Source organism: Trachemys scripta, chromosome 1, assembly GCF_013100865.1.
Source record: "Trachemys scripta elegans isolate TJP31775 chromosome 1, CAS_Tse_1.0, whole genome shotgun sequence".
Taxonomy (NCBI): domain Eukaryota; kingdom Metazoa; phylum Chordata; order Testudines; family Emydidae; genus Trachemys; species Trachemys scripta.
Window position 1 is genome coordinate 162,830,432 of NC_048298.1, and position 24,670 is coordinate 162,855,101.

The 24,670-nt window shown below is 41.5% G+C and overlaps 1 protein-coding gene across 2 annotated transcripts in view; it reads left to right on the plus strand.

Moving 5' to 3' along the window:
- Positions 1 to 22,656, plus strand: part of CRYBG3 (crystallin beta-gamma domain containing 3) — a 136,569-nt gene extending 113,913 nt beyond the window's left edge. Inside the window, exons 18-22 of one of the 2 annotated variants that reach the window (XM_034791429.1) lie at positions 5,796 to 5,935; positions 11,144 to 11,267; positions 13,905 to 14,063; positions 17,283 to 17,442; positions 20,648 to 22,656. In XM_034791429.1, the coding sequence (XP_034647320.1) occupies positions 5,796 to 5,935; positions 11,144 to 11,267; positions 13,905 to 14,063; positions 17,283 to 17,442; positions 20,648 to 20,736 (672 nt within the window). In that variant the 3' untranslated portion in view covers positions 20,737 to 22,656. The remainder of the gene's footprint in view (positions 1 to 5,795; positions 5,936 to 11,143; positions 11,268 to 13,904; positions 14,064 to 17,282; positions 17,443 to 20,647) is intronic. The other variant, XM_034791436.1, reaches the window with a different exon arrangement.
- The last annotated feature ends 2,014 nt before the right edge of the window (positions 22,657 to 24,670 follow it).

Sequence of the window (24,670 nt, forward strand, 5' to 3'; positions counted from 1 at the left end):
GGGTGGTTGCAATGGCAGCATTCAGACTAATAACCCTTCTCATCCAAGGACCTCAAAGAAATTTACAGATTTTTTTTTTTAAATAAAGGATGTTGTGGTAGGCATTTAGACCCATAATCCAGATACATAAAACCAAGACACAGAGCGGATGAGTGACTTGCCCATGTTAACCCTGGGAGTCAGTTCCTGAGTCAGGAATAGATCCCAACAGTCCTAACTCTGTCAATAGACAGCCCACAACAGTGGCTCACTTTGTACAGTACTGTGAACTAATAAAAATGAGAGAACATAAAAATTCTGCACACAATATTTTAAAATTCTGCAAATTTTTTGTCAAAATAACACTACATAATCATACCAGTTTCAAAATACCTGTCAGCAAGTATGTCTAACAATATAGACACACAAAAATTCCCCCAGGAGTAGGGAGTTAAAGAAAACCCCTATGACAATCCAGTTTGTTTCTTTGCCCTTCCTTCCCCCCCCACCTCCCCGAGCTCAGCTGTGGGGCCAGACACCCACAACCCCTCCCCCTGAGTCCATGCATGCGGTACTACAAACATTTAATATCCACTTGATCCTTGATATATTCCATTTATTCAGCAGATAATTCAGTGCAAACGAAGTGGGGAAAAACCTACCACAAGTTTTCATAACAGGGAAGGCAATTAGGCCCGAGTCCAAAACCCACTGAAGTTGATGAGAAACCTTCTGTTGACTTCATTGGGATAGGACTCTTTCTTATGAAAATGTATGTAATTTTCATTTTGGAGGTTGCAGTGAAGTGAGAGAAGGAAACATTTTTGGTGACACCGTCTCAAATCAAGTTTATTAATAACATTTTCATGAAATTTGTCATGAAAGATTATCTGTACTTCCAAAAGGACAATGTATTTATATTTTTTATTTTATTATAGCAATGTGTTTGTGTGTATGGTGTCTTGAAGCTATTTTATGTAGCAACTTTACTTAACTTATGCGGGTCTGTCTCTTCCTGTTGAGGTTGGTTGGTTTTGAATTTGGTTTTCATGGTATGGGCACTTAAAAGTGAAAATGGAAACAAAAGCAGTTTGAAGGAAGTAGATCTTGTTTTAGTCTTTCTTTTTAGTATGAGATTTAGTATGTGCTTTTTGCATTGGTAAAATATAAAATTCCTTTGATAGAGTGGTTTAGATCTGTTAAATGAAGGTGAGATGGTTTGTGAATAGGGCTCAGTGAGGTGAGAGAAACTGTGTGAGAGGTTAGCTTTGTAGAAGTTGAAGGTAATGCATAAGTGACTTAATCCAGCAACTGAAATACTACTGTGGAGAGAGAAATGAGTTTGGCAGCACCCCCACACCATCTGATGTATTAATACCAGAGTATTTGCACCTGCTAGCCTAAAGAGTTAAATACAAAGATATTCTTTACTTGTGGACACTCCTTCCTGAACTACTATGTAGAAGTATCCTCCCTTTCTCACAAGACTATGCTATAAATCACATAACGCTCCCTGTGTTTTAACTCCTTGCATCATAAATTAGGCTTTCCCCAGTATTAATTTTTGTTTGAGCAAGGTGGTTTCATTAACATACAAAGGTCACTTCAAAAGAATTCTTCAGTACTTCTTCATGCTTGTAATAGGGAAGATTTTTTACAAAGGTTACAAGTATACCATAGTTGCCAATGTTTCAAAATATTTTCCTGAGAGAACTCTTAGAGCGGCCCTGAGCTGTGCTGGGGCAGTTATTTCCACGTCCTGGAGAATTGTAGGTGACTTTAATTTGGATATCTCGGCTTGCAAAACTCTCAAGGGAATGGGAGTTCAGCTTAGCAGCCAGAACACATGGCGACCCTATCCAATGACCATCAACCTCCTCTCCTCCAGTGCCCCCCTCTTTCCCCACACACACACTCTTGAGAGGAGCCAGGTGGTCCAGGCTTTTTTCTTGGGAGTTGGGGAGACTGGGGTTTTCCTCTGTGTGTTCCCCCTTTCCTACATTGTCTCTCCTCCCACTCCCCAAACTCACCATTTATTTGGTGTAAGAACTGACCTGTTACAAGAGAGAATCCTGAGCAGTGCTGCTTCCCTGCAACCAACTTTTCTCTGGACTCTCAGGACTCTACCATAGCTACCCTTCATTAATGGCCTCTCCTGTGAAATGGGTTCAGTGTCAGTCCAGAGGTGTCCTCATCATAAAAAAAAAAAAAAAAAAAAAAATCACCGTCATAATCAGCACCGTTGTTGGCAGTCTTATCAGAAAGGCCAGGGATCAATTGAGAATGGAGACTGCATTATTCTGCTGCCTTCTGCTGAGGGGTCAGGCATATGGGCACGGGTCTGTGGAGAAGCTTGCCCTGATGATGCTCTGGCTATGTCTTATCAGTGGATAAAGAAAGGACTTCCCATTCATGGGCTGTCAACCTAGCAACATCAAAATGTACTGGGAGTGAAATCCTGGCTCTGTTGAAGTTAATGGCAAAAGTCCCCCAGACTTCAATAGGACCGGGATTTCTCTCCTTATTTTTAGAATTATAAAAAAGCATTTATGGCCAATTGGGAGGCCCATATGTTCTCACCAATTTTAAAGGAATGTGAAACAGCTATTCAGGTACCCCTTTTAAAGCTGGCATGAGAAGCAGTGAGATGCATGGTTTCTTGTGTATCAGCCCATTCCAGGAACTTTTCATCCAAGGCCCAATTCTGTCACCCTGTCGCATGTTGGAGAAAGGACCTTTACTGTGGAAGTAGTGTCACTGAACTCGCACAGGGGACAGCATGGTTCAGTGAACTGTGAGTTAGGAAACCTGGGGGTTCTGTTCTCCACTTTGCTACCAACTTGTGTTACACTGGGTCACTGCCTCCTAATTTGTAAACCCGAGGTAATGATATTCACCTTCCTTTGTAAAGCACTCTGAGATCTAGGGATGACGACACAATATAAAAGCTGGGTATTATTACTCCGTAGGTAAGGTATTTCTCAGTATGAGTAAAGCTGGCTGGAGTAGGCCCACAGGTATGTAAATGCATCTCAGCATTTCACAAAGTAGGGTGGTGCACTGGATTTTTCTTTTGTTAGTTTGGTATCTTACTCTCAAGACCTAGCTACTTTAATCTGTTATGGTAGTTTCCATGGGAGCCGTGAAAACAAAATCGGGGGAAAAAGCAAGGCTAAATTGCTGCTGCCAGCCGTTGGCGTGTAGTGATGTAAAGCATGTGATCAAATCATTGCACTTTACGTGGCTGTAGAATATTGAGCCACATTGTTTAAGACAACAATTTTTTTCCTCTTTGCTCTTTATTTTTGTAACAAGATCGGTTGATTCCATGTTAGAGTTCCACTAGAAAGGTATGGAGTCTTGCTTTCTCCTATGGCTCGCCAGCTAATAAATGCTAATAAATAACTTAAATGAATGCACTGTGTAAACTTGTAGATTGGGACTGCGGAATATCTGGTGAGCTTTCTTAGGCCAGCCACGTTTGAATACCTTTACTAAAGTTGTTTGAGGGTTGGAGCCACTTCGGCTCCCAACAACTGTCAAGCAAGTTTCCTGCCTTGACTCTTAACACAGACATGATCATGCCAGTGGTCCATCTAGTCCAGTATCCTGGCTCTGATTGGCTGGTACCAGATACTTCAGAAGAAAGTTCAAAGAAAACCCTGATATGGGGAGTTGTGGAATAACTTGCCCACAGGACAAATTTCTTCCCAGTCCCCATTAGTTAAAGATTGACTTATGCCCTGAAGCATGATTTCATATCCCTTCCATAAATTTAGTTTTTTAATATTGTAACTCTGAATATCCTTGTTATCCATATAAACATCCAGTCCTCTTTCAATCTTGCTAAGCTGTTGGCCTCAGTGTTGTCTTGGGGCAATGAGTTCCCCAGGCTAGTTGTTCATTCTATGACCTCCATACGCCTCTGGTGCAATAAAATATTTTTTTCAAATTGGAGGCACAGCTAGGAATATAGCAAAAATATTTTTTAAATCATATTAGCTGGTCATGTTGTACGTTACACCACCATGAGCTAACATGGTTTTAAGTATTAAACTGCATCTACACTAAGTGGTGTTTCAAATGATGTTAACTCCTTTTTTTAAAAGCGCCTTTTTTTCTTGTCAGTTCCTCATCTAGACAGACAGAGTTTAGCATGGCTGTCAGTCTCTCTTCAGGTAAAGACTTGGAATTGAGAAAATAGGGTTGTTGCAGACTTTGTGGCTAGCTGGAGAAACCTCAGCAGCAGTTGCCTGTGTTCTGTCTATTGCTATGAGTTTCACTTTCATTAGCCCTAAGATTAACTATTGAAACATTGAAATCAAGCACATTCCTCCCCTCCCCCCTCTACCCCGCCCCTCCCCCGCCACATAAATTGTCCTGCCTCTTCAGAGGAGTGGAGGGCGGCAAAGGAAGATGAATGACATTTCATAATAAGGACATCATGTCTTTGAATCTCATTTTGTGTTTTGGAGAGTTCAAGTTGAAAGCCCTTTCAAAGTTATCTCAGGATGGGTAACATAGATTCTCCTCATTTTCAAGATGCTTGGCAAACTTTTCTCTCATCATGTGCAATACCTCTAATAGTGCTACATGGTACTAGTTAGCAGCGGGAAGCAGTTTCCTGGAGGTGTAACAAGCAGTCGCATAACAAGAGCAGTGAGTCAGTGACAAATTCATGAATCACAATCAAGGTCTTTGTGAAATACATGTCACTAGAAACTCTTTATAACTGTACCTCCTTGGTTCATGACGTTTATATCCTCTTAATGACTGCATGGGCTTAAACATTAATGTTAGATTTTTTGTGTTTGGTTTGTGCATCTTCTGACTCTTAGGCCATGTCTTCACTGAGGGGAAAAAAGGGTGTGTTTTTGCATCAAGAAAACAATCTCTATGTATATCCTGGTGAAGGCACAGGTAATTTTTACCTGGATGTAGCTAGTGAGGTCAACTCTATACCCCGACCTAGAGTTTTCCTTGACTAGCTATATCAAACTAAAAATTCTAAAGTCCCTGGTTTCTACTAGGATTTTGCATTGAGTTGTCTAACTCGATGCAAAAATGTGTCTTTCTTGCAGTGAAGATATAGTTTCCTTATTTGTGAAGTAGTACTATGTATGCTCTACAGATTTCATCCTTGTACCTCATTTTCAAATAACGGTTATGATCTTTATCTAGAGTCAATAGTGCCAAAAGAATTGTTACCAAAATAAGTTAAAAATAACATTAGGTGAAAAGATATGAATTTAAGTGATTCCTAATTACTTGATTTTTTTTTCTGGATTTTTTGAATGGAAAATTCAAATTCTTGATTAAAAATATCCACAGTTTTGCAGTGTATTTCTTTGTTCAATATTTAGGGCCAGATTTTCAACAGTATTTAAGTGACTAAAGATTCAGGTAGGTACCTAGAGGAATATTCAGCCCCTAACTTCCTACTTGAAATCAATGGAAGTTGCATGCCTGACCTGCTTATGTGCTTTTGAAAGTCCCACTAGGCACCTATCTGCATTTTTAGGAGCCTAAATACCTTAGCAAATCTGGTCATTAGTGTCCAACCAACAGCCACTGATGTCAATGGGCACTACACTGTGGTGGCAAACCATTAGACCATGCTTCTTCGACAAATATCAATTCCTAGGAAAGTTTATTATCCAAATCAAAAAGCTAAATTACTGGTAAATGTTCACATTAAAATTAGACCAGAACCACAGAGAGATTAAAAACTGAAATAGACAAATGAGGGTCCTAGGTAGCATGCCAACAAGGTGCAATTAGGCTGTTTTGAGTAACTATAGCTACCTCTCTCCTAGGTTTTTGCTGAGCCTTCCATCAGTCTGTTTGCCCTGGAACGTTGCGAGGGCAGAGAGTTGCACTTCAAAGAAGCTGTCAATTCTGTTCTAAACAAGGACCTTCACTTTTACACCGAGTCCGTATGGGTGAGAAGCGGATTGTAAGTATGGTAGAAATATTTCAGAGACTTCATTTGTGTTCTCCTTCTAGTTGCCTTCCTATATGATGAATTTGCTATATTTGTTTTGGGTCTGTGTGACAAGTAAAACCGGAGTATCCCAAAATTTGGGGGAAATCAACATAGGAACTTGTTTGTACCTGGACCTGAACAGAATACAAATGTGATCCAGTCAGTAAATCAAACCTCCTGCTACAAGAATCTGCCTTTTTGTCTGCTTAAAAGAACAAACAGTGAACAATAAGGTGTTGAGCAGGACAAACCCAGGAGCAAAAAGTAAACCATTTTTAGACTTCCATGAGAAGCATCTTGCATCTGTGAAGTGACCCTTTCTCCACTGCTCGCGCTTCTCCTCACCCTCAGAAAACTCCAGATACCCTCTATCCTGGCTATGCTTTGCGGCCTGGATTCAAAAGCCCCCACCCACCTCCTTTTTGCACGGAGTCCCGTATAGCCACCAAGTTGTGCTAGAGATTGCTGACTACGATTCTTAGCAGCCATTGAGTGTGCAACAGATATCTTCCTTTTTTTATTTTTTAAGTTAATCTTCAGCTCATCTTTCTGTTTACTCTCCATATTCATATGACCAGGTTGGCCTCCGAGCTGCCTTTGTACAGTTTAACGTCACCATTACAGACCCCTAAAGCGAATTCCAAAAAATGAATTTAGACCTCTATTTTTCCTTCACTACCATGTGTAATGTACATTGATATGCTTTTATGCCGTATTTTAAAAATAACACTTCTCTACCTGTCCTGAGCCCATACATTCAATCACCAGAGAGAATTGTAACTTTTACAGAGTAACAGTATATGTGGGACCCCTGTGATACCAGTGCTGAGCTTCCTTCTTCTTTCTAGTCTGTGTTTGTACAAGAGGTAGTACAAGGGGACCTGGTCCCTCACTAGGCAGCACAGTTATACGATTAATAAATAATGATAGAAATGTCTGGTGTTGTAAGGCTGTTCCCACCCTTCTATTCGGCTCTGTTGTGTGAAGCAGACTTAGCAGTAGGTGTGAGCGGTCAGTGCTAAGTATAGTGGCTTTGTATAAAGTTGCTGCCCACTTCAAACAAATGACATTAAAGTGCTTTTTACAGGAAAATTAAGGTAAAGGTAAGGATGAGTGAAATCCTCACCCTCTGTGACCCACCTGTGATCCAGCCATGCCCACGTCCTTGATCCTCTGAGTTCTCTTTGAGGGTTATCTTCATATGGCCTGAAGCACTTCCAGGACCATGACAGGGTTGGGAGTGGCATTGGGTTGGCCTCATGGAAATGCACAGTCTTATTTTTCACATAACCAGTTTTTGCAAAGGTGGTTAATGATTGAACTTCCTTTCTGGGCGATTTAAGAGGGCATTACCAGTGGCTGTAGACCCATGGGGGTGTGTACACTGCCTCAAACAGCTTTGCCAGTGTGCTTTCCCTCTGGTTTCAACATCACTGCCATTCCAGTCCTGAGCCCTTACTAAATAGAGATTGTTTGCTCTTGTTGTGAGGTAGTTTAGAGGCCAGTGACAAACAGCAGCAAGATTTGAGGTTGAGAATAGCAAATTAATTTTCCTTGTGACCTAATCCAGTTTTAGCCTGAGACCTTTGGAGAGGAAAGGCTAGTGTTGTCTGCATTTGCCACCTAGCTGCTAACGTTTCATTATAAATGTGAACATACATATTCCTACCTCCTTGGTGTTAGCACGGTTTGCCATGGACCAGCATAAAGGAGTGTCCTTTCCTTTAAGGATCTGCTCGGGGGGATGTTTGTGGGCTTTCTCTGCCTCACATGGGGATGTGGGTGGGGGATATTAAATCCTCCACCTTGACAGGATTGGCTGGGATGGGAGGCCAAGGCCCATACAAGGGAGAAACGGGGTGGGGGAGTAAGGAGCACTAACCTTCCCTCTCACTGCTTACTATCGCTGGCCATGTTAACAGGCTCTCTACATCTGGGAAGAGTCAGCGCAGGTATGGAAAAGTCCTGAGGGAGTCTCCCCCAGGGCTAGTTCAGGGTTGGAAAGAAATTCCCCTCCCCTCTCCCCATAACAGTTTTGGCTGAGCTGCTGGTGGTTTTTCACCTGTTTCTGAGCATCTTGAAATATCTCTGGGTCAGGGTTGAGGGAATAGGTGTTGGACAATTGTAGGGCTTTCATTGGGATTCCTTCTGGGTGGTCCAGGAAGGGCTTGTTTGTCTCAACTGAGAGTCCATGCAGCAAGATTTAGCGTTCCCTTGTCCTATTGTCCCAAAATGTAAGGTCAGCTTTGGCAAATAAAGAGGCTAAAGACATCTGCAAGTTTGTGTATATGGGGTGGGATCTTACTGTCATGCACAGGCCAAAGGCACCAAGGGAAGTAGGCTAGGTAGGGATTGCAGCTTGGAGGGGGCCATATCCCTGAGTGGCTGGGCATGGACATGCCTATAGACCTTAAAGGCTTTGGGTGGAAGGACTGAGGGGTGCTGGGTATCAGTTGTGGTTATCTTTTGAGTTAAGTTTTACTGTGATTTAAAAGTTCAGTAAAACTGCAGCAGAGGCCTTTAAACCATAAAATCAATAAGAGCTTTATTGGCCACACCCCCACAGTTGACATTGACATTATCTTCATATTAAACTTTGATCAGCTATTAGAACTCTTTCAGGTGTGCCAGGTCACAGAAGGTCAGCTTAGCTAGTTGTGCTAGCAAAATGCTCAGGGTAGGTCTACACTACAAACTTGCATCGGCGCCCCTGCAGCTGCACCACTGTAGTGCTTCTGGTGAAGAAGCTCTCCTGTCAGCTTAATAACTCCAGCTCCGCGAGAAGTGGTAGCTCTGTCGGTGGGAGAAGTTCTCCCGCTGACAAAGCACTGTCTAACCCAGCACTTAGATCAGTGTAACTATGTTGCTCGGGGGTGTGGATTATTCACCCCCACAAGCGACGTAGTTATACCAAAGTAATTCTGTAGTGTACATCAGGGGTCAGTCTAAATGACTCTTCCTAGGTTTATTTCCAAGAACAAGATGCAGATATGTCTCTGCAGCTGAGTGTGACAAATACGTAAGTCCATTGCAAGACAATGGGTTGAAAAAGCAGCTTAAGTCTGTGTTCTCTTAATCCTATTTGAATGCGCACCTTTGTTTGTGCATTCCTTTGGCTGAGGTCTGTGTCACCTGAGTGACAGGACTAATCGCACTGCACTGATTTCCTCATGAGCACAGAGTTGTAGCCTCTTAGTCTCTATTGAATACCAAGGGTAAGCACTGTGGTTTTATGGCTGCAATTCACATTCTCTTGTTTATTGAATACGGGCACAGTTCCGCAGTTGTTTTTTTTATTATTACAAAAAAATCTTATTTCCCTCTCTCCTGTCTTTTATGCACTAGAACAACGCTTTGGTAATAGACACTGTATTTACCTTGAGACTATTGGGCACTGCTAAGACTGAAGTTCTTACCTCCGAGTGTGCAGCGATTTTGCCCGAAAGCATTTCAAAAAAGTTAAATTGTCAGCAATATGGTAAAATAAAAAGGAAGGAATTTATAACTGTTGTCGGTCTTATTGAATAGCTGTTAGTCAGGACTTACGGGACTCCTTTGAGGCTTATACACAAACATGCACTGCCTGTGAGTGAAGTGTGCATGATCAGAAGAACTTTCTCCAAAGTACGTACAGTGAGAGAGGCAAATGATGGATACTAGAACTCTCATCACAATTCAAGCACATAAAATAGGAAACATAGTAAAAATAGTGCATGCTTTATGCTCAGATGAGCTCATGAGAAGAGCATGGAGAATTCACAGTCCGCAAAAGAACATCCCTTAGATACAAATCCAAGATCTGAATATCTCTGATGCTCAAAGATACAGCTTGCAGGCAACACTGTAATGTGTATAGGCCAGAATCTGTATAGTGGAGGAGCAATTTGTGTGTTGCTCTTGGTATATTTTGAAGATGGTATTCTAGTACAGGTATAAATGGTATCAGTGATGTGTTATGCTTCTACAGTTAATAATACTATGATTGAAAAGATGTTTTTACTTAGGGTTACCATATTTTGTGCCTCCCAAAGGAGGACACTCCACGGGCCCGCCCCAGCCCCGCCCCCACCCCAACTCCGCCCCCTCCCCAAAGTCTCCGCCCCCTCCCCTGCTTCCCGCGAACATTTGAGTCGCGGGAAGCCTGAAGCAGGTAAGGGGGAGTGTGGGGGGAGGAGGCGCAGCCCAGGCTGGCCCCGGCCCTGGGGTGCCGGCCCCTGGCCGACCACCCCCGGCCCGCCCAGCACTACGGTCCCCGGCCCGGCCCCCAGGCCCTCGGCACCACACTGCCGGTCCCCAGCCCGGCCCCCGGCCCCGCCGGCCCGTCCCCTGAGCCCCCGGCCCGGCCTGGCACTGCCGGAGCCCCCGAGCCCCCGCCGGAGCCCCCGAGCCCCGGGCCCGGCCCCGCCGGCTGGCCCCGGAGCCCCCGGCCCCGCTCCACCAGCCCGTCCCAGCCCCCAAGCCCCTGGCCCGGCCCCCCCGATTTTCCCGGACATGTCCAGCTTTTTGGGCTTTCCCCCCGGACAGGGATTTGGAGCCCAAAAAGCCGGACATGGCCGGGAAAATCCGGACGTATGGTAACCCTATTTTACTATGTAAAATCCTGTTGTAGCAGTTTGTAACTTTCTGAAAGTTAGTTAGGTTTAAATTTCTCATGCCTGTTCTTGGTCCTGTAGTGCAGTTTGATATAACCTTGTTTGGCTCTTCTGTAGTTTGTTTCACATGTTGACATAGTTGTGTGAGATCCTGTTTTGCCCTCTGATAACTAAACTTTGTGGCAGTGTAGTGTGCTGCAAAGCCTTTCTCGGTGCTCCCTAGAGTGAGTTGTGTAGTTCGCTTGTGCAATGCAGCAATCCCATGCACATGCCCGTTAAACCTGTACACACCATCCATGTCTACAGAGGGATTTTTTTAATCTTCATGTGACCAGGTCAAAAGTTTAAAGTAGTTTCCAGCTTTCATATTAATATTAGGGAATACAAAATAGATCTTGATATAGGAGAAAGCTCTTAACCCACTTTAGGTACTCTACATATTTGGCACAGTAATATAAATACAGTATAATACTATCATGAAAAGCCTTTGGGTTTAAAAATATTGTATTAAATATTATTTATGTAGCTTTGTTTTGCCATATTTAGAGTATAGCATCTTAGGGTTTTGTTTTCTATCTTTATTCAGGTGGATTGCATACGAAGGAGGAAATTTCTCAGGAAAACAAATTCTGCTAGAACCCAGCAAGATTTCAAACTGGACTGAATTCAGTGGCTGGAGCATAATTGGCTCCCTTCGTCCTATGAAGCAGGTACTGTAGGAAAAAGTGTTTTGGGAATAAGCCCTTTTTCACTCCTTTAAAAAAAATAATTCAATACATAAGTATCGGCTGAGAAATCCGACCAAATCCTGATCCGATTGAAGCTAATGAGAGTTCTGCTATTGATTTCAGTGGAGCCAGTATTTTACCCCTGAAATTGGGTCCTGGTGTGGGCTACTAGGCCCTATCAAAAGTCACGGAGAGCCTTTCCATTGACTGCAGTGAGCTTTGGATCAGGCTTATAGAGAGGAATAGACTTGTTTAAAGACTTCAAGTTACAGAGAATCCACCAATTATTTTAGTTTAAAACTGCAAGTGACCCAGGCTCTTTTCTACTGTGAGAATTTTTTAACTTAATAAAAAACTGAGGGTTTATTAAAGCTTTTAACTCAGTCTCCTTTAGGTTCTGCATTGTTTTCAGTTTTCATTGTATAAAAACAATCCTGTATTGGCCTATAAACAATCTAAATAGAAGTGATGGAACTATTTCCCCTGATGGATTTTATTGTATTTTTTTTCCATTTAGTGAGGCATTCTGTGTCATTTTTCACAATAGATTCACTTTGGAAAATGTTCTAGTGAGCCAGGATGATAATCTGAGAACTGGATTAACAGAGGATTTTATTCACAGTTTTTTTTCAAGATTTAGAGAAGTGATTTAGGTGATCAGGATTTTATGTTCTGAAATAGAAGAATACCAGAGATCCTTATGAATGTTATCTGGAATACTTTGGAACTGGTAACCCAACTAGTGATCCATTGTAGCTTCATGGTGGCTACAAACAAGCCTGATAATTGAGTCAAGACAATTATTGCTAATTTAAAAAAAAACAAGGGTCAGAATTGTCCGCATGTAACTGCAGAGTGTATGGTGCTATCCAGGGCTGGGGTGGAGAGGGGTGTGTTCGGTGCAGAGGTGTCATCAATTCATTATTTAAATATTTTTCTGCTCCCATTAAGTCTCTTCTTCTTGGGAGGAGGATAGGTCCTCTGAGAATGCCTCCATTTTCTACCCCACAATCCTTGCAGTGCTGATACCCATCTCTGGAAAAGGAGACTGGACTCTGCAGCCCGTGTAGCCTGTCAGTGCTGATCAGAGCATTGGTCAGAAGGGTTGCTTGAGAGCAGTGTGAGGCACTCCCATCCCCTAGGCCAGGGGTGGCCAAACTTACTGGCCCTCCGAGCTGCATATGACAATCTTCATAGGTTAGAAAGCCAGGGCACACCTGCCGGGGCCTGGGGCTTCAGCCCCACTCTTGCTGAAGCCCCAAGACCCCCCTTCTCTGCTGGGCAGAAGCCTTTACCCCACCACCCCGCTGCAAGGCAGAGGTCCCAAGCTCATCCCCTGCGCCTGGCCCCTCCCCCCCCGCCCCCCCGGTCTGGTACGTGGAAATGGGTGTGTGTATGTGTGGCGGGGCTCTGTGAGCCGCACTTTAATGGTAAAAAAAACTGCGTGTGGCTTGCGAGCCAGTTTGGCCACCCTTGCCCTACGCACTGGGCTTGCTTGCTCCATAGACCTGCTGTTGGACAGCTGATCCGGACTCTTACTGTCTGTCTGTCAAGTTACAGCCTTTCACTTCAGAAACATCACATTATCTTTCACGTCACTTGCATTTGGGCATGCAAATCTGCCATGTCCATTCTCTTGCCATCACAGAGTCTCCAAGGAATGTTACAAGATGCTATTTTTTTTAAATGCTGTTTTTTATGTATGCATGTAAAGCTGCTTGGATCGCTAAAGGGCGTGCATATTTGTCTAGCTGCCAGTGTTTTCGGTGTAGGGATATGATCTGGTCCCAAAGGAGAGCGGGACAATATTGCAAAACAATCTGCAGCTTGTTTGCTTATATTCTTCTGCCTTCTCAGTGATGCGCAACAGAGCGAAATCAAAGTTTTCAACTTAATAACTAGCAAAAAGATAGTGAAACATGTCAGAAGTGACTACTACTTAATGGATGGACAAAAATTATTCAATTAATGACTTTATAATGAAGATTCTCTCTAATGGTGGGGCATAATTGTGCACATATTTGCAGATGTTTTGGGGTGGGCTTTTTAGGGCAGGATTTTAATGAGCGTGATGTTTAGATTTCAGTTTAAAAAAAAAAAAATCCCAGGAGGAATTTTGTCAGCAGCTTTGAGCCTCCTTTTTTCAATAAAGATCCCTATATCTCACAATGCACTATACTAGTGCTGTTTCAATGGCCCTGAGGTATGTCATGGAGGAACTGTTTCTTAAGCTAAAACCTCTCAATAATAGCTTTGCAGACTTCCCCTGTAATTTTTTTAATGAGCTGAGTCGGTGGTGATACCAGTTCAGTGCCCTTTTTTGTGTGTGTTCATGAGCAAAAAAGTGTAACATGAATGGCTACACATTAGAAGCCATTGTTGCTTGTTACCATCCACCTCCCATACCTTGTCTCTTGAACAATTTTTTATAGCATGTTCTTTCATTCACCAAACCCACTTAACAACCTGTCTGAAACTGAATATGTAAAAGACATTTTGGAATGGAAAAGGAAGTGGGGAAAACTGCTGTAAGAATGCTAGCTGTGCGGGAGCTGGTGGGAGGCTTTGCTCACACCTGCTTATACATGTACAGTATAATGGTGCTTTTCTAACTATCAGCCGGCAGTTTACTTCAGAATAAAGAACCGAGCCCAGGATAAATACTTGACAGTCACTGGAAACCTATCAGATGCAAGAGCTACTTCAGTGTGTGTTTCTTCATACAATGGCAAGAATACCCAGATCTGGCACTACTGTCATGGACTTTTCAAATCCAAGGTGAGTTACTGAATGTTGGAAGTGCAATGTATAAACCCACTCTCCTTTTGTCTTGACTGTGAGTCATTTTCCATGGCTCCATGGTCCCCTCCTGCATCCCTATAATAGCCTTCCTTTCTTCCATCAGAGCTCTCCTTAAACCGCACTTCCTTCTATCACTGATTCCCTTCACTGTCTGCTCCCTGGGGTGCTGGAACAATTTATATAGTGGGGGTGCTGAGAGCCATTGAACCCAACTGTAACCCTGTACCTAATGGAAACCACTTCAAGCCAGCACCCCTAGATCAAGCATCTCTGCTGCTCCCACACCTGAGCCTTACATCTTACTTCTTCGTATTACCTGTGTCTAAATTAGACAGAAATTCCTCCTGGCAGGAACCAAGTCATCTATATAAAGCATAGTGCAAGCGCTTTGGTTGCTATGTAAATGGAAAACGTTTAAAAAAACAACCCAAAAGCCTTTTAACTCAGTACAGCTTTTTAAACCAACTTCTTTAACTTTCCAGCATGTTTTCAGGTAAAGGTGCACTTGCTCTGAACATATGAATATGTGATATAGTCACTTCTTGTGTAAACATCTGTGCATTGAGATGAAAATGTACCCCTGGACATATTACGACACTCTCTGATTCCCCATTGTGTTTTGCTTTCTATCTGTTAGGTACTTTTTAATGGCCCCCCACTATCTGAGCACTTCATAATCTTTGATGTGTTTCTCCTCACAACACCTCCATTAGGTAGGGAAGTGCTATTATCCCCATTTCACAGATGGGAACGGAAGCACAACAAGACAAAGTAACTTTCCCAGGGTCACACAGGAAGTCTGTGGTGAAGCAGGGAATGGAACTTGAACCTGGGTTTCCAAAGTCCCAGGTTAGCGCCGTAACCACTGGGCACCATCCTTCCTCGTTTTGCTTTGCTTGTGTAATAGTAATATGCTGGCAGTATCGTCTCAGTAAAAATTAAATAAATTGTATTAATCCATACAATGATAATTATATAAATTGAGTTGAAGGAGGAAAAACTGCAGTTCTGATGCGTAGTTGTGCTGTTCGATACAACCCTGAGTGGAGCCCAGTGCAGGTCCCCAGGGAGTGATTTTGGCTGAATTCTGCCTTGGGGAGACCAAATTCCTCCTGGAGCAACACACGTGCAAGAGGAGTGCTCCTCCTCCTGCTCCCGGAGTGGATAAAAATCAATGATTTTTAAACAAGGTTTTTTTTGTTTAAATTAAATACAGGTCTGTTTTTTTTAAATGTCAACCTATGTTAAGGTCTCAACTTATTGTAATCTATTAATATAATTTAAATAAAATACACAATAATATTAAGCAATACATATTTGCTGACAAGTTTAAGGAAGTCAAACCACTGAACTGGTGGAAGTCACTGGCTGAGCACCTGGAACTAGAGTTTGTTGACGTGCTAAACCAGCTTTTGACAGTAGTAGCCTCTTCTGCAGGTGCAAAGAATATTTTTTTACATATTGGTTTATTCAGGTAGTTCAGTTCAGTGACTAGTTCATTCAAAGTTAAACTAATTGAAAAAGCAGAAAAGTTTGTTTTCCTCTTCCAATCTATGAATGAAAACAAGGTGTGAGAACATGAGATCTTCTAGTTCTAAAATCTTGAAGGACATGGTGACCCAAAACAATGTGTTCAGTTCACTAACTACAGATAATACTTCCCCTGTTTAATAAATCATTTTGTTTTAAATGCAAAACATGTTTTGATAAATTTTTTTCCATGTGTCCAGCACATTTAACATAGTTTTATTTAGTTTAAAAAAATCAAATGCTGTCTTTTATGCACTTTTGAATTTCCATCCAAATAGTGCTTGACACAAATCACTTAAAAAAAAAAAAAAAAAAACTCAGAAATATGTCATTCACCATTTCCCAAAATAATGAAAAAAACATAAAAATTAAGAAACTGAATGAATGCAAGTTAAGCTATATAAATACATGTATAGGTATAGTGCAGTGGTCTCCAACCTTTTTACGCCCAAGAGCACTTTTTGAATTTAAGGGCAACGCAGGATCTACCTTGGCCCTTCCCCAATCACTCCATCCCCCCTCCTCCGTCGCTAGCTCTCCCCAACTCTCTCTCACTTTCACTGGGCTGCTCTGGGTTGGGGCTGAGGGGTTTGCAGTGTGGGAGGGGGCTCTCGGCTGGGGCAGAGTGTTGGGGGTGCAGGAGGGGGTTCTGGGCTGTGGCAGAGTGTTGGGGTGCAGGAGGGGGTTCGGGGTGCTGGCCAATGGGAGCTGTGGGGACGGTGCTTGCAGGCAGGCACGAATGGTGTGGGGCCGGGGCAGGTGGGGAGCCCTGCTGCACCACCCGAGATTGCGATCGACCAGTTGGTGACCACTGGTATACTGCATACTCCTGGTTAGCAAAAAGAAGCACCAAATTTAGTGTCAAGGCTATATTTTACTTCAAATCCATGTTTTATCAACCCAATGAGAATGAATCTTTGTTTAAGGAAATAACTAAAATACAAATTTGAAACAAATTAAAATAGATTGTTTAAATCAAGGTTTCCGGCTTGCTAATTTAAATCATAATTAAAATTAATCCACCCTGGCAGTGTAGACATTGTGAAGGCCTTGCACTGTCTCTCCAGTCTGTATAAAAGAGGGTCACAATGGGCATGTGTACATAGGCCATGGCAGTGAGCCGCCCAGATTGACAGACTCGAGGTAGCAGGGCTCACGCTAGCACTCTAAAAATAACTGTGTAGACAGCGTATTGAAATTGTGGCTCGGGCTGTGAAGCCCACTCCCTTCCTAGGCTTAAGTGCTCTCTGCACAGCTATTCTTAGAGACTTAGCACGAGCCCCTCTAGCGCAAGTCTTTCGACCTGGGTTGGAAGGTTTGTGTCTGCTGACTCTGTACATGTACCCAATAAGGCCTTCAGATATTTAAAAGTGACCTGCAAAGGAAGGAGTAAAGAATTGCTTGTGGTTTTCTTTTTCTTGTATAAAGCCTGCCTGAAAATTCTACTTAATTAAAATAAAATGGTGATTATTTACCTTTAGAAATGTCAGGAATAATGTATGCTAATCTACCCAGTGAACAAGCTATTAGTTGTAAATGTGATGAATGTAATCTGCTCAGAGCTTAGTGGTGGGGTCTATTGCTAATTACAACACTTTTATTTTGAGGCGTCATGGTCGCAATAACCAGATTCTACTGTTATTTTTTTTCCTCCAAATCTCTTAGGCTATTGCTGCATGTCTTGATATTGTCAGTGGCAGAGACCTACCTGGAGCTAAAGTAGCACTGTGGACAGAACATGGAAAGGCTAGGCAGAAGTGGAGACTCAATAAGGATGGAACCATCAGTTCATACCTCAGTGATCAACTGGTTCTCGATGTCAAAGGTACTAAAAAGCTCATCTGCTATTATAAATGCATGTTTTTGCTGTAGGCAGTTGTGGCTGGCTGGGATGTTCCAGTTATCTGTACCCTCAACGAGCTTGCACAATATTAAACAGTCCATTTACTCTGTTGGGTGAGGTGACAGATGTTCCAATCCACAACTATGTATTTTTACCAATCACTTTTAGTGTATGAGACTGAGAAAAGCAGTGTCATGCTATTCCATAACTCCCTAAATCTTGGTAACTTTCACCAGTTTCCACTTCACAACTAACATTTACTGAGGGGAACATTTTGAAAACTATGTTGCAGATGAATGTAGAAAAACACAATTTGTTTTTTGTTTTTTTTTACATTGCTCCTTGTAGCTGATCCCAGCTGTTTGACCAGTCACTTATCAGTTTTACTTTAGGGAGAGCAGAAAGACAATGTCCGGAAGCAGCATTTGAACAAGATGAAAATGCAATTTTATGTCCTAACAAAATAACAACACCACACCCCCCGATACCATAAACCTATTTTGGTACAGTGAAAAACAGCCAAAAAATGTAAAATACCATATCTATATACATTGCCCTGTGTAAAGCCAGATTAGTATCCAGTGGCTTCTTCATACTCAATCTTTCTAGTATGCTGTGGTAGAGCCTCACTTTCAACTACTGTAATAAAGAGCCAGATCTTATTGCCATGTACTTTTAATGACAGCAGGAGTAGAGTGTAAATAAGCTACACAGCCACTCGGGAGGGCAGATCATTTGCTCTTAAAATTTTCAGGATAGTGGTTGGCGCATAGGACTAGGAGTTAGGCAACCTGGGCTCTACATCTAATTCTTGCTGGGCAGAACTGTGTTGCAGGAAGTGCAGCTAAAAGGGAGCATTGCTGTTTAGGAAGCAGAATTGCTCAAGTCCTGCCAATAGTGTGGTAGCCCTGGGAGCATGTAATGGTACAGTGATTCTCTAACCATGGTAAGCAGAGAGCAAGCTGATCTGATAGTACTGTCTCCTCTTCATTTCCAGCTGTTGAGATGCTTTAAAAGAGCTAAAAATACATTACTTTATTAATCCTTTTCCATGTAACCAATTGCTGTAGCTACCCGAGGGGTGTTATACAGTCACAAATGCAGGAAATGGTTTGCACAATGGTAAATGGGAGAGAAAATGTCCAAGACCACCTTTGTTTTTAAAATATAGTTCACTTTATTTAAAAGTTTACTGACGCTGCTGTTAATGATTAAATCTTCTTGTTTCTTGCAACTAGAACTTACGGACGCAATGAAAAATATATCAGCACCAATAAAGAGTTCCTAGCCCACAGGGGTTAAATCAAGAGTAATTCGGGCTCCTAAGTTTTAATTTTAATTAATCATTAATTTTGTTGTGCGTAGCTTGATCCTAAATCATTAAATACAAAATTGTCCTTATTAGCAACATAGATGACAGGTTTTAAAATATGAAATCAGACATTTTAAAAAGCAGCGTCTATTTGACAGGATACATGTTGAAATTGTTTAAACCTGTGCTGCTTTATTTAATGCAGGATCTAATATTGAAGTGACCAGGTTGGTACAGGAATAATATAGTTGTTAAATACTATATTCTTTGGGTGTCTGAAAAGAAATTTAAAATGCAGTTATAAATAGCAGGTCCCTAGGAGCATTTAACTCTTTGGTATTTGCGGTTTGTGACCTGTTAATGCAAAATGCACGGTAGCTCTAACACAGGAATCGTCTATGCTACCTGGAGTCAAGTGGGAAACAGAAAATGAAAGGCCTCTGGCTGGAGAGAACAAACCCTGGCTCAGGATTGTAGCATTCTACACCTGTAAAATGTGCTGATAGTTGTAGCAGTAGCTCTGGATTTGCCAGTTACAAGAAGTAGAAACGCATTTAAGGGAATGGCTGAGAGCCAGTTTTCAGTTCTACAGTTCTTAATTCTTCACCCTGGCAAAAAGGCTTTTCCTGAGCACAGAGGTACACTTGAAACTAAAAATCCTTCTAAGGGAAATAATAAAACTGAGAGAGCGCTTTCTATCTCTTTGGCAATTATATAACTCTTATTTGGCCAATATGCATGAAACTAGCAGCTGAAATCTTAACGTTTGTTTCTGAGTGCTATAATGCAAGAAATCTATTGACAAAATGGAGAGAGTTCAGAGAAGACAATACAAGGAAACAGAGTTAGGAGCACTGGGATGAAGGGAGTGAGATTTAGGATGAATATGAGGGGGGAAATAGGCTCTCTAGCGATTTCCAAAGGGAAGCGGTAGCAAACCCATTGCTTGAGACTGTTTATCAGGTCTAGTTTTAAGAACCAGAAACTGTACTGTGACATACAATGCTGTATAGAATAAGCCTGCTGACGTTGTTATAGGTCTATCCCACCTCTCGTTTCTATGATCAGTATTTTAGTGCCCTCAGCAAGGTGAGGAGAAAAAGGGTACAATCACAGAAGACCCAGGACAAAGATCTCCACGAGGGGTCAGGAGTACAAAGGCAGCAGAGACATGGAGGAGAATGAATAGGGAGAAGAGACCCTTTCTTGTGAAGAGGTTGTGTATAACCTTTGAATGCTACTACCCTCCCCATTCAAAGGCTCTGAATGGAGGGGATTGAGGTGAAAAATTCAAGGCACTTGAATTTGACTGTGGAGGAGGGGTCAAGTGAAGATTGAGGGTACAGACTTGGAGAGCAGAGAGGAAGAAATGATGGAAAGAGTGAGTAGAGGAGACACAGGGTGGAGTTGACAAGTACAGTAGTGGTGTTTAAAGTGGAAAGAAGCTGAGAGCCCTCAAGAGCAGATAAATCCAAAAGAGGGAGTGGAAGGTGGAGAGCTCCTGCTCTTTATGAACATTTCATTAAGACACAGCACCCCTATGCCATCGGACAGAGTGACGGGTACTGTAGCCATTTTACAGCTGAATAAATTAACGCACAAAGACATGAAGAGTCAATGCTGTACTCCCAGTGACAGTAAACCACTCTCCACCTCTAAAACCTCAGACAGCTCTTGATTGTGCTAGGAAAAAGTCCATTTTTAACAGATTCACTTTAAAGCTTAGAAGTCTGAGTAACTTTGCAACGAGTTTTCTGTATTTTATAGATAATTTTCAATGTACTATATATACACTCAATTGAACGACCAGCAGTCTATTTGTTTTGTTTATAAGTATGCTGCATTAACCTTGCCTTAATGAACGTCTATTTTTAGGAGGAAATTATTATGACAAGAACTACGTAATTGTAAATCACCCCCTGGAGAGTGAATTCTCACAGAAATGGGACATTGAAATATTGTGAGTAAAACCACTACAAAGATCCTGGGAATATGGACCTAAGTGTGTTATGAACACTCTGTTTGAGAGAAGGAACTACTGAAGTCACATGCCACTGGAATGTTACTCAGCAAGTCCACCCTACTTCTTCCTATTAGACACTGACTCCCAAACAATTGAGTTTTGCACATTGGCAAGGTGAGGTTAATGTAATGTTTTTTTTCTAATATTCACACATGACTCCATGTTGAGGTCTTCCTCTTCTTAAGGCACCATTTTAAGCCTAAATTCCTTTAACATTCACTAGTCCTGTTAATCTTTAAGTGAAGGCAAAGATATGATACAGTAGCAAAAACTTGGCAGTTTATTTCTAAATAGCCTTTCCTGTGTCACCTTTTAGGGTATAATATGAACTAGATTTTCCTTTCTCCTCAAAAGTTAAAGGAGACGCTCTGCTGATTTAGGATCAAATTTTAATCACAAAAATCATCTCGCTACAATACACTTTAGTCTGTTCTAACCAAGCCCTGGAATTCCAAATCATTGGCCACCTGGGTAAAATTAAGCCCTTATCTGAAGAAGTATTGCATTAAACCATAATAGTTTTTGGATTCATGGGCCTGTCTCCACCCATCAGGTGCCAGCCCAGAAAGTAGACTTTCATATACAGGTAGACAGTTGTACATGCAAATCTATACTAGATCAGGCTAGCTTTCTAGAAGGATTTGTTGAGTAAATTAATGCAATACATTTTGGTCTTAAAACCACAGTATATTCAATAGCACCTTTACAAAACAAATCTATCTTGTATGTGTGCTAACAATACCTTGTGCTGCGGCAAGGTTAAACCTGATGCATGCTAACGTCCGTGAGGCTCATCAGCATTGTATACCTCAGCTGAAGCAATTGCTCATTCTTTAGGAAAAGACCTGAAGATGCTGGCGACTTCCAGAAGTACACCCTTCAGTGAAATCTCAATGCTATGCAACGTTTTTTCCAGTTAATAAACAACATATTTGCATTTCATTTCTGAGGGAAAAGTGTTAACTATTTATGTGAGGCAGATTGTATTAAGAGGGCTTCATGGTTTTTGGTTTATTCTTTCACGCATTGGAGAAAAGTGTTTAAAATTCCATTATGTAGTTCCCCTAGAAGTGGGGTCATCCTAAATGCAGTTCAATATGTAATGCTTTCTAAGTGAGGTACCTTCTCTGGCTCGTGTGTTTTTTGTATTGATTATTAAACTATGAAAGAACGAGTACAGATTAGCTAAACCAAAACGTGAACGATTGTATTATTTCCTATAGCTATTTTGTGTTAATGGCTCATCCTTAAAGCCAAAATTTTGCCACAGAAAAGTGAAACAGGTGTAAGATTATTTTTGTATAAGGGAGAATTCTAGAGTGATATATTTTGAATACCTGTACCTACTTGCACTTATTTACTTTTACATTCTAAAAGCCAAAATCAAATACAGATCTGTAAGTGACTAGGTTTGTGACTGTATATATTTTCTCACTAAAGCACTTGTATAGATTTTTCTATGAAAGTCTGTCAATATACTACATAAATTTTAAATATGATTTGTGCTTTCTAGTTGTAATATAATCCCTTTTCCCTCAAAACAATGAGTAGATCACAGCTGGTGTATCAGTGTTATATAATAAAGTAAAGCATGTATATTTTAATTGTAAAAACTTGCAGGGGATTCTTTAGCTTGTAGTATTTTGTACTGTGTAAATGCAATAATTTTTGTTTTTAGCTAAGACAGTAAGGCACAAAAATTGCTGAAGAGTGACTTCCTTCCCAAGAACACCAGTTATAGCATTTAAACAAATGCCATATATACACTGAATGACACCTCCCTCCCCCCTATGGCTTAAAAATCTTCATATTAAAATAATGCAAACATTCTTACAGCCTAGGAACAATTATTACAACAGGATATTCATTATCGGCATGTTTACCTTTGACCCTCAGTTTTGTGAAGCCATTTCAGAGTACCAGCATATGGAAGATATGCTGTTATGGTCACTAAAATTAATAGCACTTCTTGCACGAATAGGAGTGTCTAGCTAAATTGCATCAGAGTTACTACCTTTAAAATTTTCTAATGCTGTTTCAATGCTTCACTCATCCCTGAAATTCAGTCACCTCTTCAGCGGAAGGTATTTTTTTTGTTAAGTAACTGTAATATTTCCTACAACATCCTGGTGTGTATTACCTTTTTCAAAAAAAGTTGGATGGGGTAGCATTGAGGTAACCAGTTATCTCCTAAGGCTGTGGAGAAAAGGCACAATTTTTTTAACCTGTTTGTTTCCCCAGGGCCAGACAATACAGCTATAGACAGAGTTGTGTTTTTGTGTCTCGCGTAAGGGACACCAAGCAGCATGAATGGTTTTGTATTACTTTACAGGCAGGCTCACTTCCTAGTTGATGGGCAGAGCTGTGAAAACAGGTTAGCCTGCCTTACCACAAGTCATTTACTTGGACTAGTCCTGTCACCCCACCTTAGTTGTTTGAAGAAGGGGCCCTGTTTAGGGGGGGAAACCCAAGCAAATAGTGAGTTGCATGAGATGAGAGCAAAGACAACTGTAGGCTTGAAATGGGAGTTAGTCACATTATTTGCCACTGGGTAGTTCAGCTTACTGTAACAATCCTGGCTTTGTTTGTAGTCACCCTTCAGCTTCTAGGTAACTAATGGCCATACTTTAAATTCTTCTACTATGCTGTTTAACAAAAGGCAGGTAGGCATATTTTAAAAATGTGTCAGAGGCCACAATGTTAAAATTAGCACACACAAAAACCACCCATCAGCTGAGAGTTCAGCCAAGAAGTAGCTGTTGGCCCAGTTCTATACACATTCCCTTACGAGTGCTGAAAGAGGTAGAGACCAAGAAAACCTAGACCAAAACTTCCCTAATCTGAATAAGAAAAAGACAGACATGGTATGCACTGCTTGGGGGTGGAGTATGGAGGAGCAAAAATAAGATGGGTATTTGAGAACCAAGGCTGATAGTCTCACTGGGTTTAATTTTCAGCATGGCTTTGTGCTGTAGTTAAATTTATGACCTAGTGAGACATTTTCCCAAGAAAAGTCACCCTGGTTGAGATTAGACAAGGAGTGACACAAATTGTTTACTAAGTAAAACTAACAATAAAAAGTAACTGTGGCAAACCTGTGAGATGTGCAACACAATTTTACTAGATGCTCATTGCAGTGGACCTGTTTCTTATTGAATGACTCCCTTAGTGGATCCAGCCCTCACTGCCTGACAACCCTTGTTCCCTCACCCTGCAGGCATCTAAATTTTCACAACTGTGCATGTGCAAAGCTACTTTAATCCCTTAAGAGGAACAACTTCAATAGGAGAGACTGAAGGTCAGAGTACACTAGACACACTGATTTGGGGATTTGAAGCCAGGTCTCCCCCATCTTTAGTGTTCTAATCACTGAGCTATTGTGTAGAAGTCAGGGGACAGCACCACCACCACCTAAATTGCTTTGGGGGTGGAGATTAAACTGCACCTCTGCCTTTCTTAGGCAGCCTTGCTGGCTTGTGTAAATCCTACTCTTGGTGTTGGAAAGCATAACCTTAGGTGCCCAAGTCCCTCTTTGCCCATCTAACCCTTAGTGCAAAAAGGCAATAGTACAGGGAGGCACAATTTTCTAGAGGCATTAAATACAGGGAGTTGAACTCGGCTTTTAATGCAGGAGACAGCTAAAGCAAGAATCATGGTGGTGGGAGGGGTGCTAAACTGCAGGGACTTTTACCAAACAAACCGTCACAAAGGAATTACTTGCTTTAAGAAGTTTATATTAAAATAGTTCTTTTGATTTTAGCAGGCGTGAGACAGACCCACTCCTTCCAAGAGGGAACATATTTAAGTACAAAAGGCCTTTTTTAACTTTAAAAAGTGAACTTTGCTAAATGTAGGCTTCACTGCTCAATCTGCAG